The sequence below is a fragment of the Cupressus sempervirens genome, chromosome 9 (genome assembly GCF_028749045.1).
Source record: "Cupressus sempervirens isolate cs-2001-9-10 chromosome 9, ASM2874904v1, whole genome shotgun sequence".
Lineage (NCBI taxonomy): Eukaryota > Viridiplantae > Streptophyta > Pinopsida > Cupressales > Cupressaceae > Cupressus > Cupressus sempervirens.
The window spans coordinates 264037282-264061537 of record NC_143126.1 but is presented as its reverse complement, the minus strand read 5'-3'; the positions used below and the strand labels follow the sequence as shown (position 1 = coordinate 264061537).

Genomic DNA, 24256 nt, shown 5'->3' with positions numbered 1-24256 from the left:
ATTCCAAAAAATGTTACGCACATCATGTATGTCTGTCTTACATATCAATCACAATGCTTCAAGACGGTAATATGCATGTCACGAATTTCCAGTTCTTTAATATCAACATTGACTTGTATGTTTGGATTAGTCTGCTGCCATATTGCTGCAAGAATGGCTCTCTACTGGAGATGGCTGGAAGGACATTAACTAGTGGCCTGCAAGTGCATGTTTAGGTTTATTGATCTGCCCCACCAAAGATTTCTCTTGCTAAGACTCGTGCTTTGTAAAGTTACATATCCTGGAACCCGCAGATTATGAACAATTACAATTTCAGTTCCACCTTATAGATATCTCTGTCATCTTACATAAGTTCATCAATACTTCTAACAATTTAATAGCATACACAATAGTTTGCTAAATGTAGGATTCAAAACCTAGTCTCCGTTGAGTTAGTAACTAATGATACTTGACTCACACCCCATCTACCTCTTTGCAGTGATACTTGGCTCTCACCAACTAGGCTCCCAACATTCTGCTCGTGGGCTCACCTTGGTGAAGTTGTGCGTCGACTGTGATGGGATTGGTGAAGTTGTGCGTCGACTGTGACTGGGATTGAAGGTGTTGACGTGGTCTCTTGGTTCTGTGACTGTGCTCATCTTATTTTATGGAAATTTCTGATCCAAGACTTGGACCAGATGTCACATTCAATATCTGCAATGGTATATCAGTCAATCTTTACTAGTATGACAACATCTACTAATGATCTTGATCTGCATACGATGTAAATCTATTATGCTCCTTATTGTATAGACCTCTGCATATTTATGAACCATGATCTGTTATTGGGTTGATTCGATGATGCTTGTGTATCAACCATATATATTTTCTTCCCATCAAGTTTCCTCCTAACAGATCTTTAAATTTCAACAGGCAGGAATATTCCTTAAGCCGGTAAAGCTCTGTTCAAAGGAACATGGCTCTGATACCATGTTAAATGTATGTCAGTTCATTACCAGACTGATAGAAGTCTTGTAATTTGCAGATTTACAATCCTACTTTGCTATATGTATGCAGGCTATGATCAGATTGAATCAAGAATGAACTTGAATTATTAATGCAATGAAGAAACTATATGCTTAAATATGTATGTATGATTTGTCTGCAATTCTGAAGCCACCGATCTGAAGATGAGAAAACATTTATTGATTTTCAACGCTTCTCTTGAATGATCGGGTGGCAATAAATATTGTTTCCAAAAGACAATTTGTCAAAAGACTTGTCATGAATGGACATGTCTTGTATCCGTTCATGATATGGATTACTTAAACAAATATAAGTTATCGCCTTAATCTGATTTGCTAAGGCTTGGTCGAATATTAAATACTCCAAGTCGCCGATCTGCAAGTAATATGATAGATCATAACTTGATCTAAGACCATAGTTACACCACCCTGGGGGACGGGGGGACAGAGGGGCCTTAATTTGGGGACGGCGGGGGGACGGTGGGGGGACGGCGGCAGGGGACAAGAGTGGTGTATATATCTATGCATATGGTATTTAAAAATGTTAGTTATGAAAATATGTATTGCAATATAGGATGTAAAGATGTAAAAGAGTGAATACTTGAAATGCATTGAATTGGAACATCGAACATTAAACATAAATAGTCGAATTTGCAAATAGTGAATAGCAGGATGTCCCCCATCCTCGGTGGAGGTGGTGGAATCTAGTGGCACCGCTGGGGACGGGGAGACGGAGTCCCCAAGTCTCCGATGCGTTGAAGTCTCCGAGACGTCGGGCAAAAAGGGGGGGGACGCGTCCCCGTGTTACTATGTCTAAGATAGGCTCAATATGAAAGAGTTTAACTTGCTCTGTTCAATCAATCTTTGAGATCATTTCTTGATCTTGCCAAGAGAAAAATAAATATATTTAGAATCTGCAAGTGCAGATTTCAGAATACTTGTCATTGAGTTTTGATTTAGGTTCAAGGGTGATTGTTTTAACTTCAAAGATCTATGATGATGATTGAACATAGAAATTTATATATATAATCAGATCAATCGCCCTAAATCTAACTGAAGCTACTATTATTAACAATGTCAAGTTAAATTCTAACAGAGACAACCATTAAAATTTGTCATAAACAACAAATCTACCTAAGATCTAATGCCTATGAGCTAATCATAAATGTAGAGAATAAAAATACTAAATACTCAAGGCAATGGAGCATATTAAAAAGAGTAACATTTAATATATAGTGCCACACCCCGCTAGAGAACCCTCGAGAACAAGACACAATACAATCACGACAATTTTATTTTGTTAAACAACACAAAGATAGTCGCACTAATAACAAGAATACACCAACATGGTAAACATGATACATTCATGAGGCATCAACATATATTAAATATCAGACATATCATAAACATGAACATCACTGAATCACTAAGAATGAAAAGGATGTTCTTGTGTTCCCAAGAGTCCTGCAGCCGCCATGTAATGACCACTCAACAAGGTCCTTCAAGAGCACCTAGACAACATTCACAAGGCTTTCAACATGCTTAGCATGCACTAGAATTCCACTAATTTCCAAAGCATTCATTGACCGCTTAGGGCAATGGTTCCACAGGGTCAAGTTACGAAGATCTGATCAAACGATACATCAATCGAGCTCGAAATCCAACTGTGATTCCATGGTAAGAACCACAAGAGAGATGGGTATTCATGTCACTAAGCCATACATGCACAACACTTGAGAAATTATATTCGGTCACAGATGCACAACTCTATAAAGAATGGATGCACAGAAACAGGTCACAAATATTACAATAATAGATAATCGTCTATTATTGGTTAATGGTAATCTATTGCAAATATCTAGTTAGCTTTAGTTAGCTTTTTCTTTTTTAGCTTTCTCTGTTAGAATAGAATGTTTCTATTCTTTACGATTGTTTCCTAAGGAAACATCATTTTATTCTTTTTTATATATAGACTATTCATTCTCTATTAATAACAAAAAAGCATTTTACCAATTACTTCATAATATGGTATCAAAGCCAATACTTCAAATTTTTTCAAAAAAATTATAATTTATTTTGAAATTATTTGTTAAAAAATTTTGATATTTCTGAGTTTTCTTTTTTCACAAAAACTCGGCTAGGGTTTCCGTTCAAATTTTTTGGAGAATCGTCAAAAAGAAATCATCGAATTTGTTTGAAAATTGCATGATCTCAAGTTCGTGAATGAAAAGATTTGATTACAAGCTTGCATCCCTAGCGATTTTCGTTTTTCAGAGCAATCTGCCCTCAAAATCGCAATTTTAACTCACGTTTTCTTACTGCTCCCGTTTTCACTGGCTGAGAAACTCAACGTTGCTACAAACTGCAAGTTTCCACTATCCCAACCTTGTTTTTGCAGTGGTTGAGGGGCTCGACGTTGCTACAAACCATATAGGTCTTTGTTTTGCATCACGTTTTGGAAAAAAAATGTTGTTTTTTTTGCATACGGGTTCCTACATTTGAGTCTTCAAACTCACACCTGCCACCATTTCTTTGGTGTTTGATCAACATTCTCCAAACATGTTCATCCATCCTTAAAGAAAACTCGACGTTTTTATCATAAAACCACATTATTTCTGCAATTTTTGACCATTCATGGCCGCCGGCTAGGGTTTTGCTCGAAACCCTAAAATTTGAACTCGAAAAAATATTTTGATTTCAGATTCTTGGTGAGTTTTTCAAGAGCTCGACTGGGTCATCATCAAATTTTTCTAGGTGCCTCAATTTTCGAGCCAGCGAATCCAAAAAACGACACCATATTCTTTTTGGGTTTTTCAAGCTCTCTTTTGGGTCACTCTTCCATTTTTTTGGGTCATCCATTTTTTGCCTCGAAGAAGATGCCTTCAAAGATTTTCACAGTTCTTTATTGAAAAGCGTGCCATGGCATCTCTAACAAACATTCAACTCGAGCACAACTCCAAATTCAATGTTCGAAATTATGGCACTTGGAAGCAACGGATCATTGCCATTTTAGAATATCAGAGCCCCGATCAACTTGTACTGGGTGTTACGAAGCGTCTGACTGCTCCTAGTTATGATCAAGACACATGGGATCTGAATAATCGGGAGGCAATGATGCTTCTCAAATTATCCGTGGCTGATCATCAGCTTTCTCAGATTCCATTCGACAAGACAACTATCAAGATTTGGACACATCTCAAAGGTCTTCATGAGACTTCTGACAAAAGCAGAGCTTTCCTTCTGAAGAACAACCTGTTTTCTATTGTCATGGATGAGCGCACTACACTCCAGGCACACCTTAATCGGATTCAGGAAATTTGTGATCAGTTACTTGCCATCGGACGCAAGATAGAGGAAGAGGATATTGTGGTTATCACTCTTCAAAGTTTAACAAAGTCATTTGAGCATTTTATAGACTCTCAACATCACATCTTCTAGTGTTGATTTGAAGTTCACTGATCTTTGCATACTGTTGCTTCAGCAAGATCGGTGGAAACAACAATTCGGTAGCAGCTCCAGTTCCATCTCCACAGAGCAAGCCTTTGCTGCAAAATCCTTTCAGAAGGATAAAGGCAAGTTTCAACAGCCATCTCAGCAGAAGTCTTCTGCTCCAGCATCAGATGGTTTCCGAAAGAAGAACATTCAATGCAATTACTACCACAAGTTTGGACACATGAAGGTTGAATGTCGGATACGCTTAGCTACACAATCTAAGAGATCAGGTTCGCAGCCCAAAGCGAACAGTGCAAAGCACTTTGACCAGACAGAGTCTGCCTTTTACACCTTCATGGCTAAAAGACCTGCAGATAATGTGAAGTCATCCACCTGGTACATTGATTCAAGTGCCTCTCATCATTTCACTCACCACAGAGACTGGTTTACTGACTACCAACCTTATTCAGACTGTTATTTTTGGTGGCAGAGAAGAGTACACAATTGTTAGCAAAGGCAACATGCAGATTCAATCTACTAGGAGGAATCTCATATTCCTCGATGTGTACTACGTTCTAGGGATGGAACTAAATCTACTCTTAGTCAGTCAATTGCTATGACATTCTCCACACTTGGATGTCACCTTCAGTTCACATCAATGCACCATCACTGATCAGATGACTCAGTCTACTGTTGCAGTGGGTCCCGAGGATCATGGTCTTTTCAGATTTACTGATTCTAGTGATTCTCGGGACCTAACTATGGCTGCTTAGCAGTCTTCTGTCAGCACACTTTGGCATCAGCGATATGGGCACTTAAATATGCATCATCTCTCTTAACTTGCTCGGGATGAGCTTGTTCCTGGACTACCAAAGATTCAGAGTCAATAGCTTGGAGTTTGTGATGCATGATAGATTGGGAAGCAACATCACACACCTTTCAGCAGTGGCGATTCATGGCAAGCTTCTCAAGTACTTTAGCTTGTACATGCCGATATCTATGGCCCTATGGCCACTCCTATTCTTGGGTCTACATATTTTCTGTTGTTTGTTGATGATTTCAATAGAAAAATGTGGGTGTATTTCTTTAAAAAGAAATCAGATGCATTTCCTGTATTTTAGAAGTTTAAACCTTTAGTTGAAAACGAGTCTGGCAAATCTATTATTACTCTTAGATCAGACAATGAGGGGATTTTTCTCTAATGTTTTCTCCAGCTTCTTGGATACACATGGCATCAAATGCTAGTTAACCACACCCCACACGCCACAACAGAACAGTGTAGTTGAATGTCGGAACCGGACAATCATCGAGATGGCTCAATCTATGCTCGAACACAGACATGTTCCGAAGAAGTTTTGGGCAGAAGCAGTTGACACTGCAGTTTATCTGTTGAACCGATCACCCACAATGGCAATCAAAGGTAAAACTCCAGAAGAGGCCTAGTTAGGTCGCAAGCCCAGAATCAGTCACCTCAAGGTTTTTGGCTACCTTGCTTTTGTTTGGATCCCTGATGCGTCACGCACCAAGTTGGATGCCAAGAGTCAAACACTCATGCTTGCTGGATACAACAGTCTTCACAAAGCCTACCGCCTGATCGATGTTGAGACATCTCGTCTCATCTACAGTCGTGATGTAGTCTTTAATGAATAGCAAGGACCTTTCATGCATGTTTCTCCTATTCCTAATCCAGCAAACCATCCTATGAAGGCTCATGATTTGAGAGTTCGGCTTCCATTAGGTCCACCTGATGGGAGGGCTCCATAGCTCCTGCAGCTCCAGTTATACCAGTGATCCCTGTACAGACACCTCTGGCTTCTCCTATAGGATCACCTCGATTTGTAGATGCTTCGCCTGAGTTTGATCCAGATTCTTCTAATGAGGAACCTGATCACCAAGCATCTCCTAATACTATTGTTGGTCATTCTCATTCTCCTCTCCGGCCTAAGTGGTGGGCTAAGACACTTGTTAATCTTCGTGATGATGAGCTCATTGATGGGAGAACTGCTCGGAAAAAGAGCAAACCTACAAAGTTTGTTAACTTTGCTCTCATCGCCAACATTCACATTGTGTTTGAACCTCAAAAATATTCCGAGGCTAAAGGAATTCTATAGTGGGAACAGGGCATGACATCTGAACACCAGAGCCTACTGAAGAACAACACCTAGGTCCTTTCTGATCTTCCACCAGGGAAGAAACCCATTGACTGCAAATGGGTTTACAAAATCAAGTACAAATCGGATGGTACTTTGGATAAGTACAAAGCTCGTTTAGTGGCAAAGGACTTTTCTCAATGTCAAGGCATTGATTATGAAAAGACCTTTGCTCCTACTGCAAAGCTGAGCACCATCAGATTAGTCCTAGCCATGGCAACACAATTTGGCTAGAAGGTCCATCAGACGGACATCAAGAGTGCTTTCTTGAATGGTGATCTCCATGAAGAGGTCTACATAATGCAGCCTCCTGGTTTCAAGGTTGCTAGTAAAGACCATCAAGTTCTCTGATTGGTAAAAGCTGTCTATGGCTTGAAGCAGGCCCCTCGGGCATGGTACATCAATATTGATAAACACCTCAATGGTCAAGGCTTCAAGAGGAGTTCTTTAGGGTCAAATCTGTACATCAAGACTACTAACAGTGACATCATCCTTCTGGTTATTTATGTGGATGATTTGATCATCACTGGCAGTTTGGCATCTTTGATTCAGGGAATCAAACAGAATCTATGTCGGTCTTTTGATATGACTGACCTTGGGCTCATGCATTATTTCCTAGCTCTTGAAGTTTGGCAACATTCTTCTGGTATATTCATCTCTCAGTCCAAATATGTCAGGGCCTTGTTAGACAAATTTCGTATGCAGGATTGCAAACCTGCATCTACACCTATGGAGAAAGATCTCAAGTTATCCACAAAGTCTGATTCTTCTTCTGTTGATGATACTCCATATAGGCAACTTCATCTACCTCTCTGCTACTAGGCCTGCTATCAGCTTCGTAGTCAACTATACGTCACGCTTTATGACAGCTCCTAAGGCTGATCATTGGATGGCAGCAAAGCGTGTGCTTTGTTATGTGAAGGGCACTTCCGATTATGGACTTCTGTACTCTAGAAGTTCTAATCCTAAACTCAGTAGGTTCACATATTCAAATTTGGCAGGCTCTATTGATGATAAAAAGTCAACTTTTGGATATGTGTTCAGTTTGGGATCCAATGTAGTCACATGGACCAGTAAGAAGCAATAGGCAATTTCTCTCTCCTCTACAGAGGCCGAATATTGAGGGACTGATAAGGTAGGATGTGAAGTTGTTTGGCTTCGTCGAATGCTTGGGGATATGCAAATTTTACTAGCAGCACTGACTACTATGTTTGTTGATAATGAAGGCATTATCAAGTTGGCATGAAATCCAGTCTTCCATGAACGAACCAAGCATGTAGATGTTCACTGTCATTACATACGACAGCTAGTTGAAGACGGGACTATAAATTTGCAATATGTTCCTGCCATAGGTCAGACTACAAACATTCTCACCAAGCCTCTTGGTCCTAATAAGTTTGTCAAATTCAAAGGACAGCTTGGTGTTCTAGATAGATTAACCATTAAGGGAGAGTATTACAATAATAGATAATCATCTATTATTGGTTAATGGTAATCTATTGTAAATATCTAGTTAGCTTTAGTTAGCTTTCTCTATTAGAATAGAATGTTTCTATTCTTTACGATCATTTCCTAAGGAAACATCATTTTATTCTTTTGTATATATAGACCTTTCGGTCTCTGTTAATAACAAGAAATTATTTTACCAACTCCTTCGTAATAACAAATGCACAGGTGATTGCTACCATGGACCCAATGATGAAACTACATGCATGCTTTCATACCCAAGATTGTCAACCGCTCTATCGGGGATCGAAAGGATAAAGAATACTCTGCTGTAAATGAACTGTTTGAATAGTAGGTACAGTGACATGCACTTGTGTCAAAAAGTATACCAGGGTTATGGATGCACAAAAATAGAATGGATGCACAACAATGAGCTACATATGTGCTATTCTACAATTAGTGTCAAAAACTTGTGAGTTTTGAAGTTCCAAGGGTAGAACACACATTTACGTCCAAGATCACCATCATGAGTAAAAAATTGATCATTATGGAATATGAGATCCATTACCATGAAAATAAATATAAGTGCTACCTAAATTAAAAAAACACATGAGCAAACATCATAATTAAAGAGGAAAGGATCATACCACATAAAATCCTGAAATGAGCAATTTATACCATCCAAAGTACGAGATTAGACAAGTACAATACATATGCATAATGCCTACATGCTAAACATGTTGTCATCATAATCCACTGCGAAGATACAACTCATCATATAAGTATACATTCCTTTGATACAATATAGTTACATGAGCACATCATAAAAGTGCGTGAATATGAAAATGGAGTGCCACAATATCAAGAACTATTTGCATATCAACTGGGACCGATTGAAATCCTATTCTCCAATCCCCAATGGTGGTTGGCTACATCGCCTGACCATGAGGTACCCTTAGACCCTCTTCCACCATGTCTTGAGAGAAACCTATGGCCCATACCACATATGCGAAGCAAACATACAAGGTATACACATGCACAACAATGCAACATCAAGCCATATTCACAAAATACTCAACCACATGGAATCTAGGCATCACAATCACCAAGAACATAACCAGTCCAACATAAGGGGGCAATATCATACACAACCCAAGGCACAACGATATACAAACCACAAGAAGCGTGATCATATTGGACATAAAATGAAGCGCGCACACATCTCTAAAAAGGGCTATAACCAAACATAAACCATAATCTCCATACAACAACAAATCAACATCAATAAACATTAACTCACTGAATGACATAATGGGTGCATAGTCCAATAATGGTAGTGTCATCGCATAGCCCCAACAGGGAATGGAATGACCCATTGCATTGCCATACCCTTACTCATGTGGCAAATATTGTGACTCATGCAGTGCCAAGCATCTTGCAGCCAATGTAGAGAATGAAATGTCCCATCACCCTACCACACTGTGACTCATGCATTAGCAAGCCAAAAACTCCATGCCAACATTGCTAGTAGTACTCTTTCTTAGTTGTTTAACCCTATTATTTTATTATATATTATCACTCGATTACTACTCTTCAATGGGTTACCCTATGGTGCCTTTGTACCCTGGTCCCCCCATTGGAGAGCCACTCCCACAAATGGATAAACATCCATTCAAACACACATGGTATACAATGAGATCTCCCAACAAAACATGAATAAAATATTACCGACACATCCCTCAGTTACAACATCATGATTCTCATCCAAAAGAAAACATGGCGTGTTGTTGGCATAACCTTTGGCAACCATATACAAATTCACATCCACATAAGGAAAACCATGAGAATGCCAAAGAGGCAGTGACTACAAATGCTAGCCAATAACCGAGAATATCTCATACCAAAATCACAATGTCACATTACTGCCCGCAATCAATTGTAACCATCACATGAAACCAACATTACAAAGTCATACCAAACAACACAAAAGCCACCCAGAATACATAAGAACCAATTTGGGTGTAACAAGTCAAGTCATAGATAAGTGTTTGTTGGTTTGGCATCCATAAACTCAACAACATACCTAAACACATACACCACCATGGACATAATTTTGTAAACCAACATTTACTCATTTCACACAGTGTGTTTTCTGGATTCACAACCAGCAAGGCACAAATTAAAACCATGGAAGGAGCCAATGAACTCATTGAAAAGACATCACCCAATCAAATATGACAAATCATAAACTCTCATAAGGAAAATAAATCCAAATAATATTTCCAATACAGCTATTTCTCATTCAATTGAAGGATTGGCTGGATTTAGTTACATACAATCACAAGTGGAAACTATCATCAAAACCCAAGAAAATCCCATGGAACACTACTAGATTATGAAATCCATCGAAGAAACCATAAATCGCCTTGTCACACAAATCCACTTCCATTTCCTCACAAGATCAAAAGCTAATTTGGAATTTCCCAAAAAAATGGATGCATAAAGCCATCCAAGCCAAAATCGCCCAAATTTCAAACTCTTCCAAGTAAAAATTTGTTCAAACCCATTTGACCTCATATCAGTCTCAGTACAAAAATGAAATCAAAATCAAAATTCTCTTCCAATCCAAATCTAGCAAGGTATGAAAAAGAAACCCTCATTTTTCCCATAATCACGAAGGAAATCATCAAATCTTCATTGAAATCCACCAAATCAATTAGCAATTGAATGAAATTCACCATATTATGCTTATCCAAACAATTGCAAGGCATTAAATCGGAAATCCAAACAAGATTTGAAGAGAAATCAAGAAACTTATCTCCAAATGAAGAAATTCAAGAGAATAACAACACGTGAAGAAATTCTCCACCAAATGCCATGAAGATTTGAGGGAAAGGGTTTTTCGATGTGAGGAATCCATTAGAAACATGCCCACAAAATAATCTGCACTAAAAAATCCTCCATGAGCCCAAATTCGAATTCCCAAGGGTTTTTGTTAAAAGCAAGGTTGCACAAGTACATGTACCCAGACCCTTGGTACGCATACCGAGTCCTGCTATGCTCCCATACTAGGTACTTTCCAAGGTACATACCCTGCAGCCGGAAACGCCACATCAGCTCACAAAATTTTCCCCCTTGCAAAACGTTAAAAAATCTGCTGTGCAGATTAAGATGTCTGATTTTCATTTCAGTTTTTCATTTGCATATCAGCTTCTTGTTTGTCAAGCTTAATTCGTTATATATTATATAATCAGTTTGAAACTTTGATACAATATTGATTAACAGTAAACTACTAAACTTTTCTGATTTTCACTGTTCGAGTTAGAAATAGAAGTTTATCATTTGCAATATGTCATATGATTTAGGATCTTATTCATATTTAAAGTTTTCTTTCTTTGTTATGCATCTAAAGTTTAAACATTCAGCATATATATTATGACTCGTGACTCATATTTACAGATTTCTTGTTTTAAAAGTTCAATGTTATGACTCATGAACTCATATTTTCAGATTTTCAATAAAATATCAAAAATTATATTTAAAGAATTGGGCATCACCCATATTAAAAACAAATTAGGTGTACCCAAGTACCCCCATCCCCTGTTTTGGAAAATAGTCACACCCGTACCCAAAGTACCCCCGTACTCATGCAACCTTGGTTAAAAGTTCATAAAGTTATAAAATGAGAATGAAGAACAATTAAACATGCACTTTTTGATATATATTAAAAAGACTCACATTTAAAACACAAGTCACATTAAACATTTAATTTAAAATCATAAGATAAACTCTAAAAATAAAATCACATAATCAAAAGATTAAAACACCAATTATAATGAAATATCCCCCAAATAATATGTTAGCGACAACCAAATATAATCTAAGTTGCCGGTTCGGATTCTGGTTCGAATGCGGGTTCGACATTCGGGTTTGAAATTCGATCATATTTTTTAAGGTTGGGTTCGGATTCATTTTGGGTTCATCCATACAATATATATATAAACACACATATATACATATGTATACATATATATATATGTGTGTGTGTGTGTATATATATATGTGTGTGTGTGTGTGTGTTTTAGCAAATACGTTCATACAGCACTATGCTAATTTTGAAGTAATTTAACAAAATGCACCACCTATATATAATAATGATTTAGTTCGAAACACTCATCTCAAGGCTCAACCTGTAGCAGCTGATAGTACGACAAATAACTTGAGATTGCTTCTCTGTTTGATTTATCAACTAATGATCAATATTATAAACAAAACATATTCAAAACAGCTACTTGCAAAAATCATGAATATATTCAAGAAAACATATAAAAACTCAACAAAGATATTATCCTTTCAAGACAATATAAATGCAAATTGAAAATCTGGAACTCGTTGGTCCAATGACTGCTGATCTCATGTAATGTCCCCTCTTTAGTTCGACATGGCATTGATCATGGATTTGCCTATTCCAGACTCTCGTAGGCAAATGGTGAGGAAAGAGAGTCAATTCTGCGGATCAGATAGTCATATCTTGCTCTTGAAGAAGTGTTAAGAGGTTATATTTTATCATTATGTGATATTGGGGCCCACATGCTATAATTTTAATTTGAGTTGCACTTTTTATTTTATAAAATTACTTTATTATAAAAAGTGCATTATAATGAGAATTTATAAAGGATGTTTCTAGAAGTTCTAGCAACTTCTTAGAAAAGTGAATAAATAGAGGGCTGGGCCTCTCATTTGGACATGCTTGGATTGGAGAACTCTTCTACTTCTTCATTGTGAAGACATTTGTGGACTTTGGATCTGCAAATTATTCGATCTTTGGGAACGAATCACTCCCTTGGATTGGCGACTTTGAGGGTGTGAAATATCACCTGAATTGTTGCATAATTGGAGTTGGTATTCAGCCATCTCATTGGAGCTTATTGAGAATTCGTTGTTAGGGTTTGTCTTTGGTTGGAATAAGGATTTCAGATTTGCCCTATCATTGGAGAAGCATTTGACAAGAGTTTGAAGACAGAATAAGTGCATTTTCAGAATTGGCAAAAGCAGGGTTCGGAACCACATAATTGCTCATATCTCCTCAACCCCTTGGAGTTATTTTTTATGGTTTTACAGGGTTACTACCTAACCCTAGGCGCCCATTTTCCTTGCACTTGGGGGTCCCAAAACCCTAATATTATTTTTATTTAGCAGCCGTACAGGTACGGCCTGGTACGGCCCTGCTAGTTTGGGCAGCAGCTGCAAATTAAGGACAGTTTGGGGGTGCGGTTGGAGGTCTTCATCAACGATTTGCAGCAAAACGTGGTGTTCTTCCATAGTTCTTCAAACCAGGTTCTTGCATTCTGAAATATATGTCAATTTTTGGGTAAAATTGCTGTCATACAGTCATTGTAATAATCAGTCCAGAATTGGTAATAAAATAATTTCAGAATTTATTGCATTGTAATTGAAATATAGTTCAATGGCTTTATATATATTGTAATTCTGCGATTATATTCTGAAAGTATCAAATCTGAAATTGCCATATTCTGAATATTGTTACTGTTACACGCCAAGTGTTTGACAAAATTCCTAAGTTCAGTTTGAGGGTTTCTGTGGCCTTTATAGAGAGGGCCATTACATCTCACACGTTGATGCTAAATATGGAAGTAAGAATTCACATTGGACAACACCAAAGGAAACTGAAACTTATCATAAAGAAACATCTGAAAGATGAATCATGCCTCAAAACACATATTTTCCATATGTGATTTTCGGTATTTGTGATGTTATGTAGTTGTCAGCCTGTGTCACACTCATTGTGAGGACTTCAACAAGGAGACAGATGGCCCAGAATTCATTACCATATATATGACCTGTAGCAGCATTCATGAACAATTCTGGAGAAACAAGGAAGAGTAGAGGAATGATGTCGGAGAGGAGTAACGGTGATGTCTGATTTAGGAACGATGTCGTGCAAGCAAAGAAAATGCAAAACAGAAACCGAGTCGAGAAAATGTGAAGCAGAAGCCAAAAATGTTAAAAACTTGGCATGCAAACAAAAAAGACAATAAAATTAATCAATTTCGCCCAAATTCTTCTTATAGTTAGTCAACAATACCAAAAGTCTCCCTGGGTTCAATTGCATAAAAGCAAATTCGTTTAAAATAGTCCTAAATTCGACCAAGGTCCCTTTTGCCGAATGTGCAGCGACTATACCAATCAAATAGCGAATTTGACAAGACTTCGAATCAAATTCGAATTTACAGTGAATCGACTTCCGAATTTGCTTATAGGTGAGGGAATATGGTAACTTAGAATATAATAATAAAATTAGTTGGCGGTTGCGCCCAAAGAACCAATGCACAATTAAAATCTTTCGTGGACCCAAGCGCATTACATACATCATAAAACAACCACACACAACCCAATCACATCTCAACATACCAAGCAGGGTCACCGGTTGTTACCACCGAGTAATTGGCTAGCCAAAATAAACAATGTGACAATTGTTGCCCAACTGAGTACAACAATTATGGCTAGGGAAATTAGTTGGCCATATGATTAACTTTGCATTATCCAGCATCGGGGTTAGTATATATAAATATATACATATATACATATACATATATATATATATATATATATGTATGTATGTATGTATGTACATACATATTTATATATATATATATATGTGTGCGTATATATACGTGCCTTTTGGGCATGCTCATCCCTCCCAATATAGGGGAAGTCAATGGCCGGTACATGTGCATATATATATGATATCAAACAAAGAAGGGGATCGAGACATCATGTAGATCTCATGAGTGGGTGACTACAACTTCGTCCCTCTTTGTACAAGCACATCAGCCAAGATTAACCACAACACATAAAATAAGCATAATAATAACATTTAAAAATCAATAGATGCATACAAATAATCATCCTCCTCAAACATCATGGCATTTAGTAAAAGACACATTGCATACACAATCATTACGTAAACATCATAATAATCCTCACTTCATGTATCATCTAGACTGACATGTGATCCTAATCAATTGTCAACTACAATTATCTAGTAACTATAATATCCAACGAGGATTGTCGGTGTAATTGGATAACGTTTCATATATAATAATCATCATAGCATTGATTCTATAATCATAAAATAGAAATAAATCAACACTAAATACATCAGTATAGTAGTTATGCTTACCTCTTCTTGCATCTGAGCTAGGGTCCAGAGCTACATCACCTTTGTAGTTTGTACAGAGACAAGGTTGAGGTGGCACTACATATAGGCCTCTTGGATGCATGAATCAAGAAGATGATATGTCTAATAGATATGACTTTAACTCTCAATCACTTCCAATTAGGAGGTGAGTTAACTAAATCTAATTGAGACAAATGTGGTCTTAATTAGATAGAGATGGCATCTACCTACCATTTGTTACATCCCAATTTTTGACCCAACTTAAAATGTTCATAGAGCCGTTGAGGTTTCACGTGAAGTCAATTAACAGTTAAAATTAGTTATGATTGTGAGAAATGTAAGATGGTTAAATTGTTTTAATTTCTTATGAAGATGACATGTTAGTTAATCGTTATGATGCTATTATATTGTTATCTTGAAATCCTAGAAAATTTGTTATTCATCATGGGAAGTGGGATGGTGGTTTGCCATTATGATGGGTTATGAATAATAATTTGTTATTGTAAATTGTTATTATATTGAGGAATATAATATAATCGTGGGGAATTCCCTTGTAGGAGCACGTCGAAGGGGGGAAGCATTGCCAAAAAGGAATTGAACATTGGGGGGGGACCGCCATCACTAAGCAAATAAGTACAAGCCCTGAACCACCATGGCTAAATGTTACATCCCAATTTTTGACCTAGCTTGAAATATGACCGTTGAGGTTTACATGGAGTCAGTTGGTTGTTTAATTTGATATAATTTGGCGAAATGGTAAGTTGGTCATTATGATTTCAAGTGTAGATGACATGTTAGTTGATCGTTAATCGCGAATTCATGAAATTAAGATGAAAGGTTAACTGATACGATTATTTATAATTTATAATTTAATTACAAAGAAATTCCTTGCAGGGAGCTTGTCGAAGGTGTGGAAGCATTGTCAGAAAAGAATTAGGCAGGGCATCACCATCACTGGGCAGACAGGTAGAGGACCTAGCGATTTGAAACATGATACATCTGCAAGACTCGCATGAGTTATTTAATAATTTTAATTAAAATAATTGAGTTTAAAAATAAAATGTATCTTAAAAGATTTTAGTTTATCCTTCATTAAATTATTTTTTAATAAATATTTAACTACATGCTTTTAAATATTAAATGTTTTGGCACCATTATCTTTTGATAATTTAATAGTTGTACATTATAATAATGTTCAAATTATAATAATAATATTTGAATTTTTAATCTTCCAATTCTTTCCAATAGTCAATTTAATAATTGGAACTCCAATGGTCATCTTAGGAATTCAAAAGGATTCTTGTAACTGATGAAGCTGTAGAGTCAGCTTATTCTATATTATGGATTTCTTAATCGTCTTTTGGTATTCAAATTTCTTGACCATTTCTTCTCCTTAGGAACTGGATATATTACTTGATATCATCGAAGAGGCTGAGCTCTGCTCAAAATGCATCAACCAATCACCTTCTTTTAGAAAATTATCTTTTCCCAACTTAAAATGTTTTCCATATGCCACAGGTTTGATAGCAGGGTTGGCGAATTTAATCAAGTGCAAGTCAATCTCAGTTTTGGTCACGTAAGAGATATCTGATGCAACCCATAACCATTTATATTATGCTTTCTACAAGAATATTTTGGATTCAGAAATTCGTTCCTTAAGCTGTCTGTATTATGGCAATGATTTAAGTAAAGGTTATTATTGTTTTCCCTTTCCAGGTCTGTCGTTTTCCTTAAGATAATAAGATAAAGATGTAATGCATAAGTCTGCCGTATTTCATCCTCTTTTAATGTCTATGGTTTTTCTTTAAGATATTAAGACACTGCTTGAAACAGTGTGTCCATTCCTATCTGATCATGTGACGCTGACCTATGAATAAAAGTCTGTCATGCTTCTTATTTATATATAACCGAATATGTGAGATTCGAAAATTCTATGAATTCATTCAGGGTTCTAGGCAATAAAGTTATCATCCAGTTGGATATCAATTACAAGATATTAGGTCACCAAATATGTTCATATCATTGATTGTTCCTTAATCCATAAACTATCTCAAAATGATGAATGGTAATGCTATGAAGTTTAGAATCTAAAATTCTTCCATTTATAGTCAATCTGGTGATGAATAAGAAATCATAAAAAAATCCAACGTAATGAAACTAATATAAACACAGACTGAAATATGGTGAATAGTATTTGATTTCTAGTTATTGGAAATTGTTCTTAGATCGTAGATGATTCTTAATTCATAAAAGCGTATCAGTTATTCATATAAGAGATTGAAGTGCAATGTAAGCTGTGAGCAATTATATTTAGCTTAGGAAGTTATGCATTCATTCATGCCATACAAAGATGAAAATAATATCAATAAATCCAAACACGATGAAATTCACCAGGCGTTATGGTGAAGTGGTGGAATTAATTAATTAGACATTCAATTTGAGATCTTTAAAGAACATAATTATGTAATCACAGTTAGTGAAATGTTGGAAGCATGTAAAACTGATAGAACCAGTTGTACGAGGATTCCAAACACCTGGGACTCACCCGACTGTGTAGCTAAGAAAATGGGTGACAAGTGAGAGAAAGGAAATCTACAACAACATGAAACAGTAATTAGTATTGGCATTTCAATGTTATCATTTAAATATGAATTAATAGCTCATGCACATTCTTGCTACTGTGATCTTCTGCTACCAAGTCGTATGGCGTGTTGTATACCATGATGTCCAGTGGATGGTAAGATGTACCCTATCAATTCCGAGTAGGGAGGGCCTTTCTCATTAGAGATCGTGTGGGGATATGTTGTGGTCCGAGGTTGGGTGGTTAAGCCCCTGACAATGTTTCACCTCTCACAAGATGTCGGAAATGAGTCAGACAGAGATAAGCCATGCACTCAATTGTTTTTCGGAAACAGGTATTATCATTTTTATTTATGAGGAGGTAAGATTAAATTGAAGTATTTCATGGTTATCATTACTTTACACTTGGATTGATTTGTGAATTGTTTTCATTTATATGAATATTGAATATAAGTATTTATCTAATCTTGAGAAACTGTCACAGATAAGTAATTGGAAGGAAAAGAAATCCGAAGCCCTAATTGATTGGGTGACAGCTGGAACCTTAAATGATACAGTGGTATTGGAAGCCCTAAATTAAATCCGTGGTTGCGGAAGCCCTAAAATGAATCTGTGGTATTGGAAGCCCTAAATTGAAATCCGTGGTTGTGGAAGCCCTAAAATGAATCTGTGGTATTGGAAGCCCTAAGTGAGATAGCGGTATCAAAAGCCCTAAATGAACCGAAGGTAAACAATACCCTAATTGATACAGTGGTAAGTGATGCCCTAATTTAAAATAATAGACATATTTAATTTATTTTTAAGAAAAAAAAATTTAGATGATAGTTGTCATATGAAGTTGTTATAGTGTATTTGTGGACTAACTCGGGTGGTTGCAGAGGCATCCCTAGTTTGATTCGAACTTAGTTTTCCGAGGTATGTGGTTTTCACTTTCTGTAGTAATTTCATTTGATGGTAATTCAAGTCTTTTTAGTTAAGAAAATTTTGTATAACTGTTTTTAACGGTAAATCATATTCACATGAACATGAATGATGTAACTGACTTCCTACGAAATCAAAATTATATCTATATTCCTTGAGTATGTTAGATGTTAAATTAGAACCGTAAAATCTAGATGTTACACTAAAGGTAAACGACTAGGCAAGCAACAGTGTACGTTGGACGACTATGAGCTAACTTGTTAAATTATATATCATTTAATAGTAAAGAGATCACTAACCATGAACTGATATTTGAGCAAACTTGTACCTTCGTAATTGTATAGTGGGAGCCTCCCAGTGCTTAGGCATGTCTTATCATATTGGACAACATGATACCTAAATATCTATATATGTATATGTGTACATATGTAAAACAATTTTATATATATAAGGACGTATATGCATACTTGATGTTTGGCGTAAATGTAAGAAATATATGGTTGGGGTTTTACACATGTACACATATATACATACATACATATATAGGTATCTATAGATATCATGGTGTTATATACAAGGACAATATTATTATTTCTTTCACCTTTGACTAGGCTCTTGATTATTATTTTTTTACCTTGAGCGGCCCTCTATGTTTCTCTCTTCTTCTTTCACCAGGCTTATTACTTGGAAGATAATAAGTCAAATATTTAAATCGGTCGGTAGCTTGAGCATTGGCTTTGTAACTCTCCACCACCTACCTTCTTCTTGATAACCAATGGAGCAAACGGGGAATTATATACACTTCCCGCTGCCTTTAGTTTGCGGTTCTGGAACTTTAGTTCTAAATCGCAGCTTATTCTAATATCATGATTTTGATGTATTTGTGTTTGAACTTTACTTGCAAGGGTTGGAGATTCATATATGCATTGGAGTAAATATTAATCGGTGGCAATATTGCTAAGGTCACCATCAAGTATAACTATTGCCGTCTTCTATATTGTTGTTGTGAACAGAAATTGATACGAACCAACAAGTGTAACTCTCTACCACCTACCTTCTTCTTGATAACCAATAGAGCACACAGGGAATTATATACACTTCCCGCTGCCTTTAGTTTGCAGTTCTCGAAGTTCAGTTCTAAATCGCAGCTTATTTTGATATCATGGTTTTGATGTATTTGTGTTCAAACTTTGCTTGCAAGGGCGGGAGATTCATATATGCATTGGAGTAAATATTAACCGGTGGCAATATTGCTAAGGTCACCATCAAGTATAACAATTGTTGTCTTATATATTGTTGCTGTGAACAGAAATTGATACAAACCAACAAGTGTACTGAGATTTATATGCGGTATTTGTATGTCATGAAATATGTTTAATCAGCCCCTTTATATGCTCTTATCGATTTTGGAAAGTACTTCAGTTGTTTCTTCTCTCTATTTTCTTCTATTTGAGATTCTGAAGTGATATTATTGATATAGCCCTGCACCCTCATGTGTGAGGGACATCATTGTAATTGCTTTTCAATCATTTGAAAATGGTAACATGTATGTTGCATGTAGAGATGTTTTAATATAAGGCATAAGCTTTGATTCTTCCTTTTATTTCCTATCTTGCATGATAACTACATAGGGACAGATCATAGTTCCCATAACATGTTCTTTACTATATTATGTACACAGTAATCTTGTGAGAATCTGAATCCTATTTTATGATACTTTGACTTACTCACTAGTATTTGTTGTATACCATCTGTAATAAGAATCAAAAAGGTATTCAAGCAAACAATATGTTAGAGATCTCATTATTATAGTAGTCTCTTGTGATGCACCCAAGGCTAGTGAAGGTGTGTGAATGGGTGAAGAGGAGAGGAATCCTACAAGGAAGAACAAACTACGATCAGATTCTCAAATTGCATTAACATCTTAAAAAGAAATTACTAAAACATCCAAGTCAGCTCATGATGGTCCAAGTATACTCAGTTGTCAAGTCGAGTGGTGGAATTAAGTACCAAGATGCTCAGTGGCTGGTCAAGTTGCTCCGTGTCTATTTCTGGGTAGGGAGGGTCTTTCTCGTTAGAGATTGCGTGGGGATAAGTTATGGTCCGAGGTTGGGAGGTTAAGCCCCTAACAATGTTTCCCCTCTCCACAAGATGTCAACACATGCATCAGACAAAGATAAATTATGCATTCAAACATTTGGCAAAAACAGGTACTTTACTTTTATGATGTTTATACGAGTAGAAGATATGATGGATTGATTTATATCATTGATTTAGTTATTCCTTTAATGAAAGCAACTCTTCGTCAATGTAATTGGTAACCAATTAGATCGATTGATCTTTCAACTAAACATGAAATATAACCATATGCAAGAGATAGGTTTATCTGATGGATTGTTATTTCTGTCTTCATTTATATGAATGATGAATATGAGCGTACCTTCTAACTGTATGTTATTGCCATACTTAGCATTAGAAAGAAAAAGAATGATACAGTGGTATTTGATGCTCTAAATAATACAGTAGTATTTGATGCCCTAAATGATACAATGGTATTGACACCCTAAATGATACATTAGTATTTGATGCCCTAAATGATACAATGGTATTGGCACCCTAAATGATATAGTAGTATTTGATGCCCTAAATGATACAGTGGTATTGACGCACTAAATGATACAGTGGTATTTGATACCCTAGATGATATATTGGTATTTATCATTACAATAAAGTGGTATAGCTATTTGATCCTTAAGCAATATTTACGAACTAACCTGACCTTTGCAAATGCATCCCTAGACGGATTTCAGTTTTGAATTCTACGATATGTAGATTTTAAATTCCGTGTTAAATTCATTGATAGTGTTTTCAATTGTTAGTTACGAAATTTTTGTTTAACTGATTGTAACCGTTAATCTCATTCACATGAACGTATCTGTTATAACTATCTTCCTATGAATATGAAGTATTAACTATATTTCCTTGATATGATATGATGTTAGTTAAGACCCGGGAAAAGCGGTTGTTACACCATACATCAAGAATTGATGAGGCAATGGTGGGAATTGTGTACCTTAAAGGTTGAAATGTCATTACTAGCCACCTTGGTGAGGGAAATTAAAAATCCTATTGTCCTAAGTAAACTTAAAAAACAAGTTTCAATATTACACTTAGGATGAACAGTATCCTAGGTAATGTGAAATACTCATATCAGCAATCATTTATGTGCATTTAAGTACAAGAAAAAATTATAAGGAATTCAACTTACTCCCCTAAGAATAATTTGATGAAGAATTTATGATTGTGTCCAATATTATTTAAACACCCAGATTTGAGAAATCCATTGGCAGTCTTAATGACTTTGTAGTAGGAACCTAAGGTTATTTTATCATTATGCAATTGATCAAATAATAAACTAATTAAAAGCTTACTGCAAAGTAAAAGATAGAAAATATTTACTTAAAACATTTATTACAAATTCCTAAAGTATCATTAATGACTCAAATCATGAATACATGTCAAATTAATAAAAGATTACAGAAATAACATCAACTCTTCACCTGTTCAAAACCTTGTGGTCCACCATAGTATGGATCGGGAACTTCTGTTTCCTTGCATTGCTTACAGTATGTGCACATCAACTTCACCTGCAAGCTATATCATATCATCAAGTACTAATAAACAATTACTACTATATAAGAATTTCGTCACTTGCTCAGCTTATATAGATTTAAGAGCAATTAATATAAGATGAGAAGATTTTACAGTTACTATTTCATTTTGAATTGAAAAACTATTTGTATAATTTCAATCAAACAAGACAACACTTTTTGCAATTAGGGCGCCACCTGATGTTATTTGATCTTCAGACAAATACATGTTTTAGCCCCCCTTTGAAACACATTTGTCCGTTACATAATTGCACTAGTATAACAGTGAAGGATAAAACTAGTTGAAAGAAAAATGTTTTAAATATAATTGTACTTGTAATTTAAACAAAGCTTCGTGTCATTGCCTAATGAGTACCAATATCCAAAATGGATAAACCAAAATTTTTGAAATTTTATATCCAACTTTATTGGAGTCCGTAAAATATTAGAATAGAAAATCCAAAAGAAAAGAACAGAAATTTGATAGATCTGATAATTTCCAGATAACTGGCCTCAATAAATGTGTGTTGACCAAAATGACAGAAAAGTGATGCAGATCTCTGCCTCTCTAGGCTGGTTCAAGCTGTATCGTGATGGTTCCTAAAGAAAGAACCCAGGCCTGACAAGTGTAGGCAAAATCTGTAGTAATCATCGAGGTGTATATTTAATGATATGCAAATGGATTGAGAACTTTTTTTAAAAACCTTGATGGAAGGGTTATAGAATTTCATATGTTCTAAACATGGCACACCAACACTTATGCACAGTTGAATTGTTGAAAATGACTCCCAAATGTTAGCTCCCTTCCGAATAAAGGGTCAACTATAACATCATAGCATAACATTTCGGAATCCTTGTTGGCAGAATGCATAATTTTATGAAATTAGTCTTCAATATTAACGGGATACAAGAAAACTGAAAAATAATATAATATAGGAAAGGGTTTTAATCCTTTTTAGGTTGAAATGGTTTAGGCTGAAACCTGTTTTAGGAGCTGAAATCTGCATGTTTCTAGCCCTCTTGATGGCAACCTGCAAGGTATTAGGATCAACTGCTTTGATCCAACCACAGAATGGTTGTAACAATTCTTCCATGAACAAAATTGTGCTAAAAAACATTCATGACCATAACTAAGAGCTTCTAGAACTGGGATGTATAAGAGTCAACTAATCCCACCTATCTCAGCTATGCTAACTCATTGAGATGTAGTTCAAGATCCTTCCTATTGAAACTATCAATTAATCACTGAGAACAACATACAAAGTGATCCTATCATACCCCAAGGTCACTAACTCATGGTACTGCCACTCATGAGCTTCTCCATCTAAATGAAGTGCAGTGTACTTCTTTGCTTCTAACTCTGTCATGGGGTTAAGCTGAATATAGGTGTCTAATTTCTGCACCCATGCACATGTAGTACACTTGTTCTAACCAACATAGCTAGGAATGGTAACCTTAACTTGCATCGCAAATCTTTGTTGTGCCCAATGTTAGGATTAACCTCAGACAGAAATAATAGTTGCATGTAAATATAATAATATCAGAAAATAATAGATTGCACAAAAGAGAACACAAGACACCAAGATTTAACGTCCACCAACAACAGGTCCAATATTATTATTATCCAATGATTACAATCCGCAATCCCTTACAACTCAATACCGCCACAAGAAGTTACAATATCACCATTATATTATAAAATCCCTAACCCTAATCCTTTTTATACAAGCTTTGCGACTTACAAAATTAGGGCTAGAATAAGTCGTCCAATAGGAAAATAGAAGCCGACACCTTTTACAATATAAGGTCATTTTTGGCTTTGCCCCCGAAAACCCCCACGAGGGCGTTGCCCCTCGACCCCACCCTATACTG

The 24256-nt window shown here is 36.1% G+C and overlaps 1 protein-coding gene across 4 annotated transcripts in view; it reads right to left on the bottom strand.

Annotated features, from left to right (window-relative positions):
* Positions 1–24256, bottom strand: part of LOC149538468 (uncharacterized) — a 174364-nt gene that overhangs the window by 84395 nt on the left and 65713 nt on the right. For 3 of the 4 annotated variants that reach the window (XM_089799794.1, XM_089799795.1, XM_089799796.1), the window contains exon 5: positions 22295–22381. In XM_089799794.1, the coding sequence (XP_089655920.1) occupies positions 22295–22381 (87 nt within the window). Of the gene's footprint in view, positions 1–22294; positions 22389–24256 lie in introns of all 4 variants that reach the window. The other variant, XR_016356062.1, reaches the window with a different exon arrangement.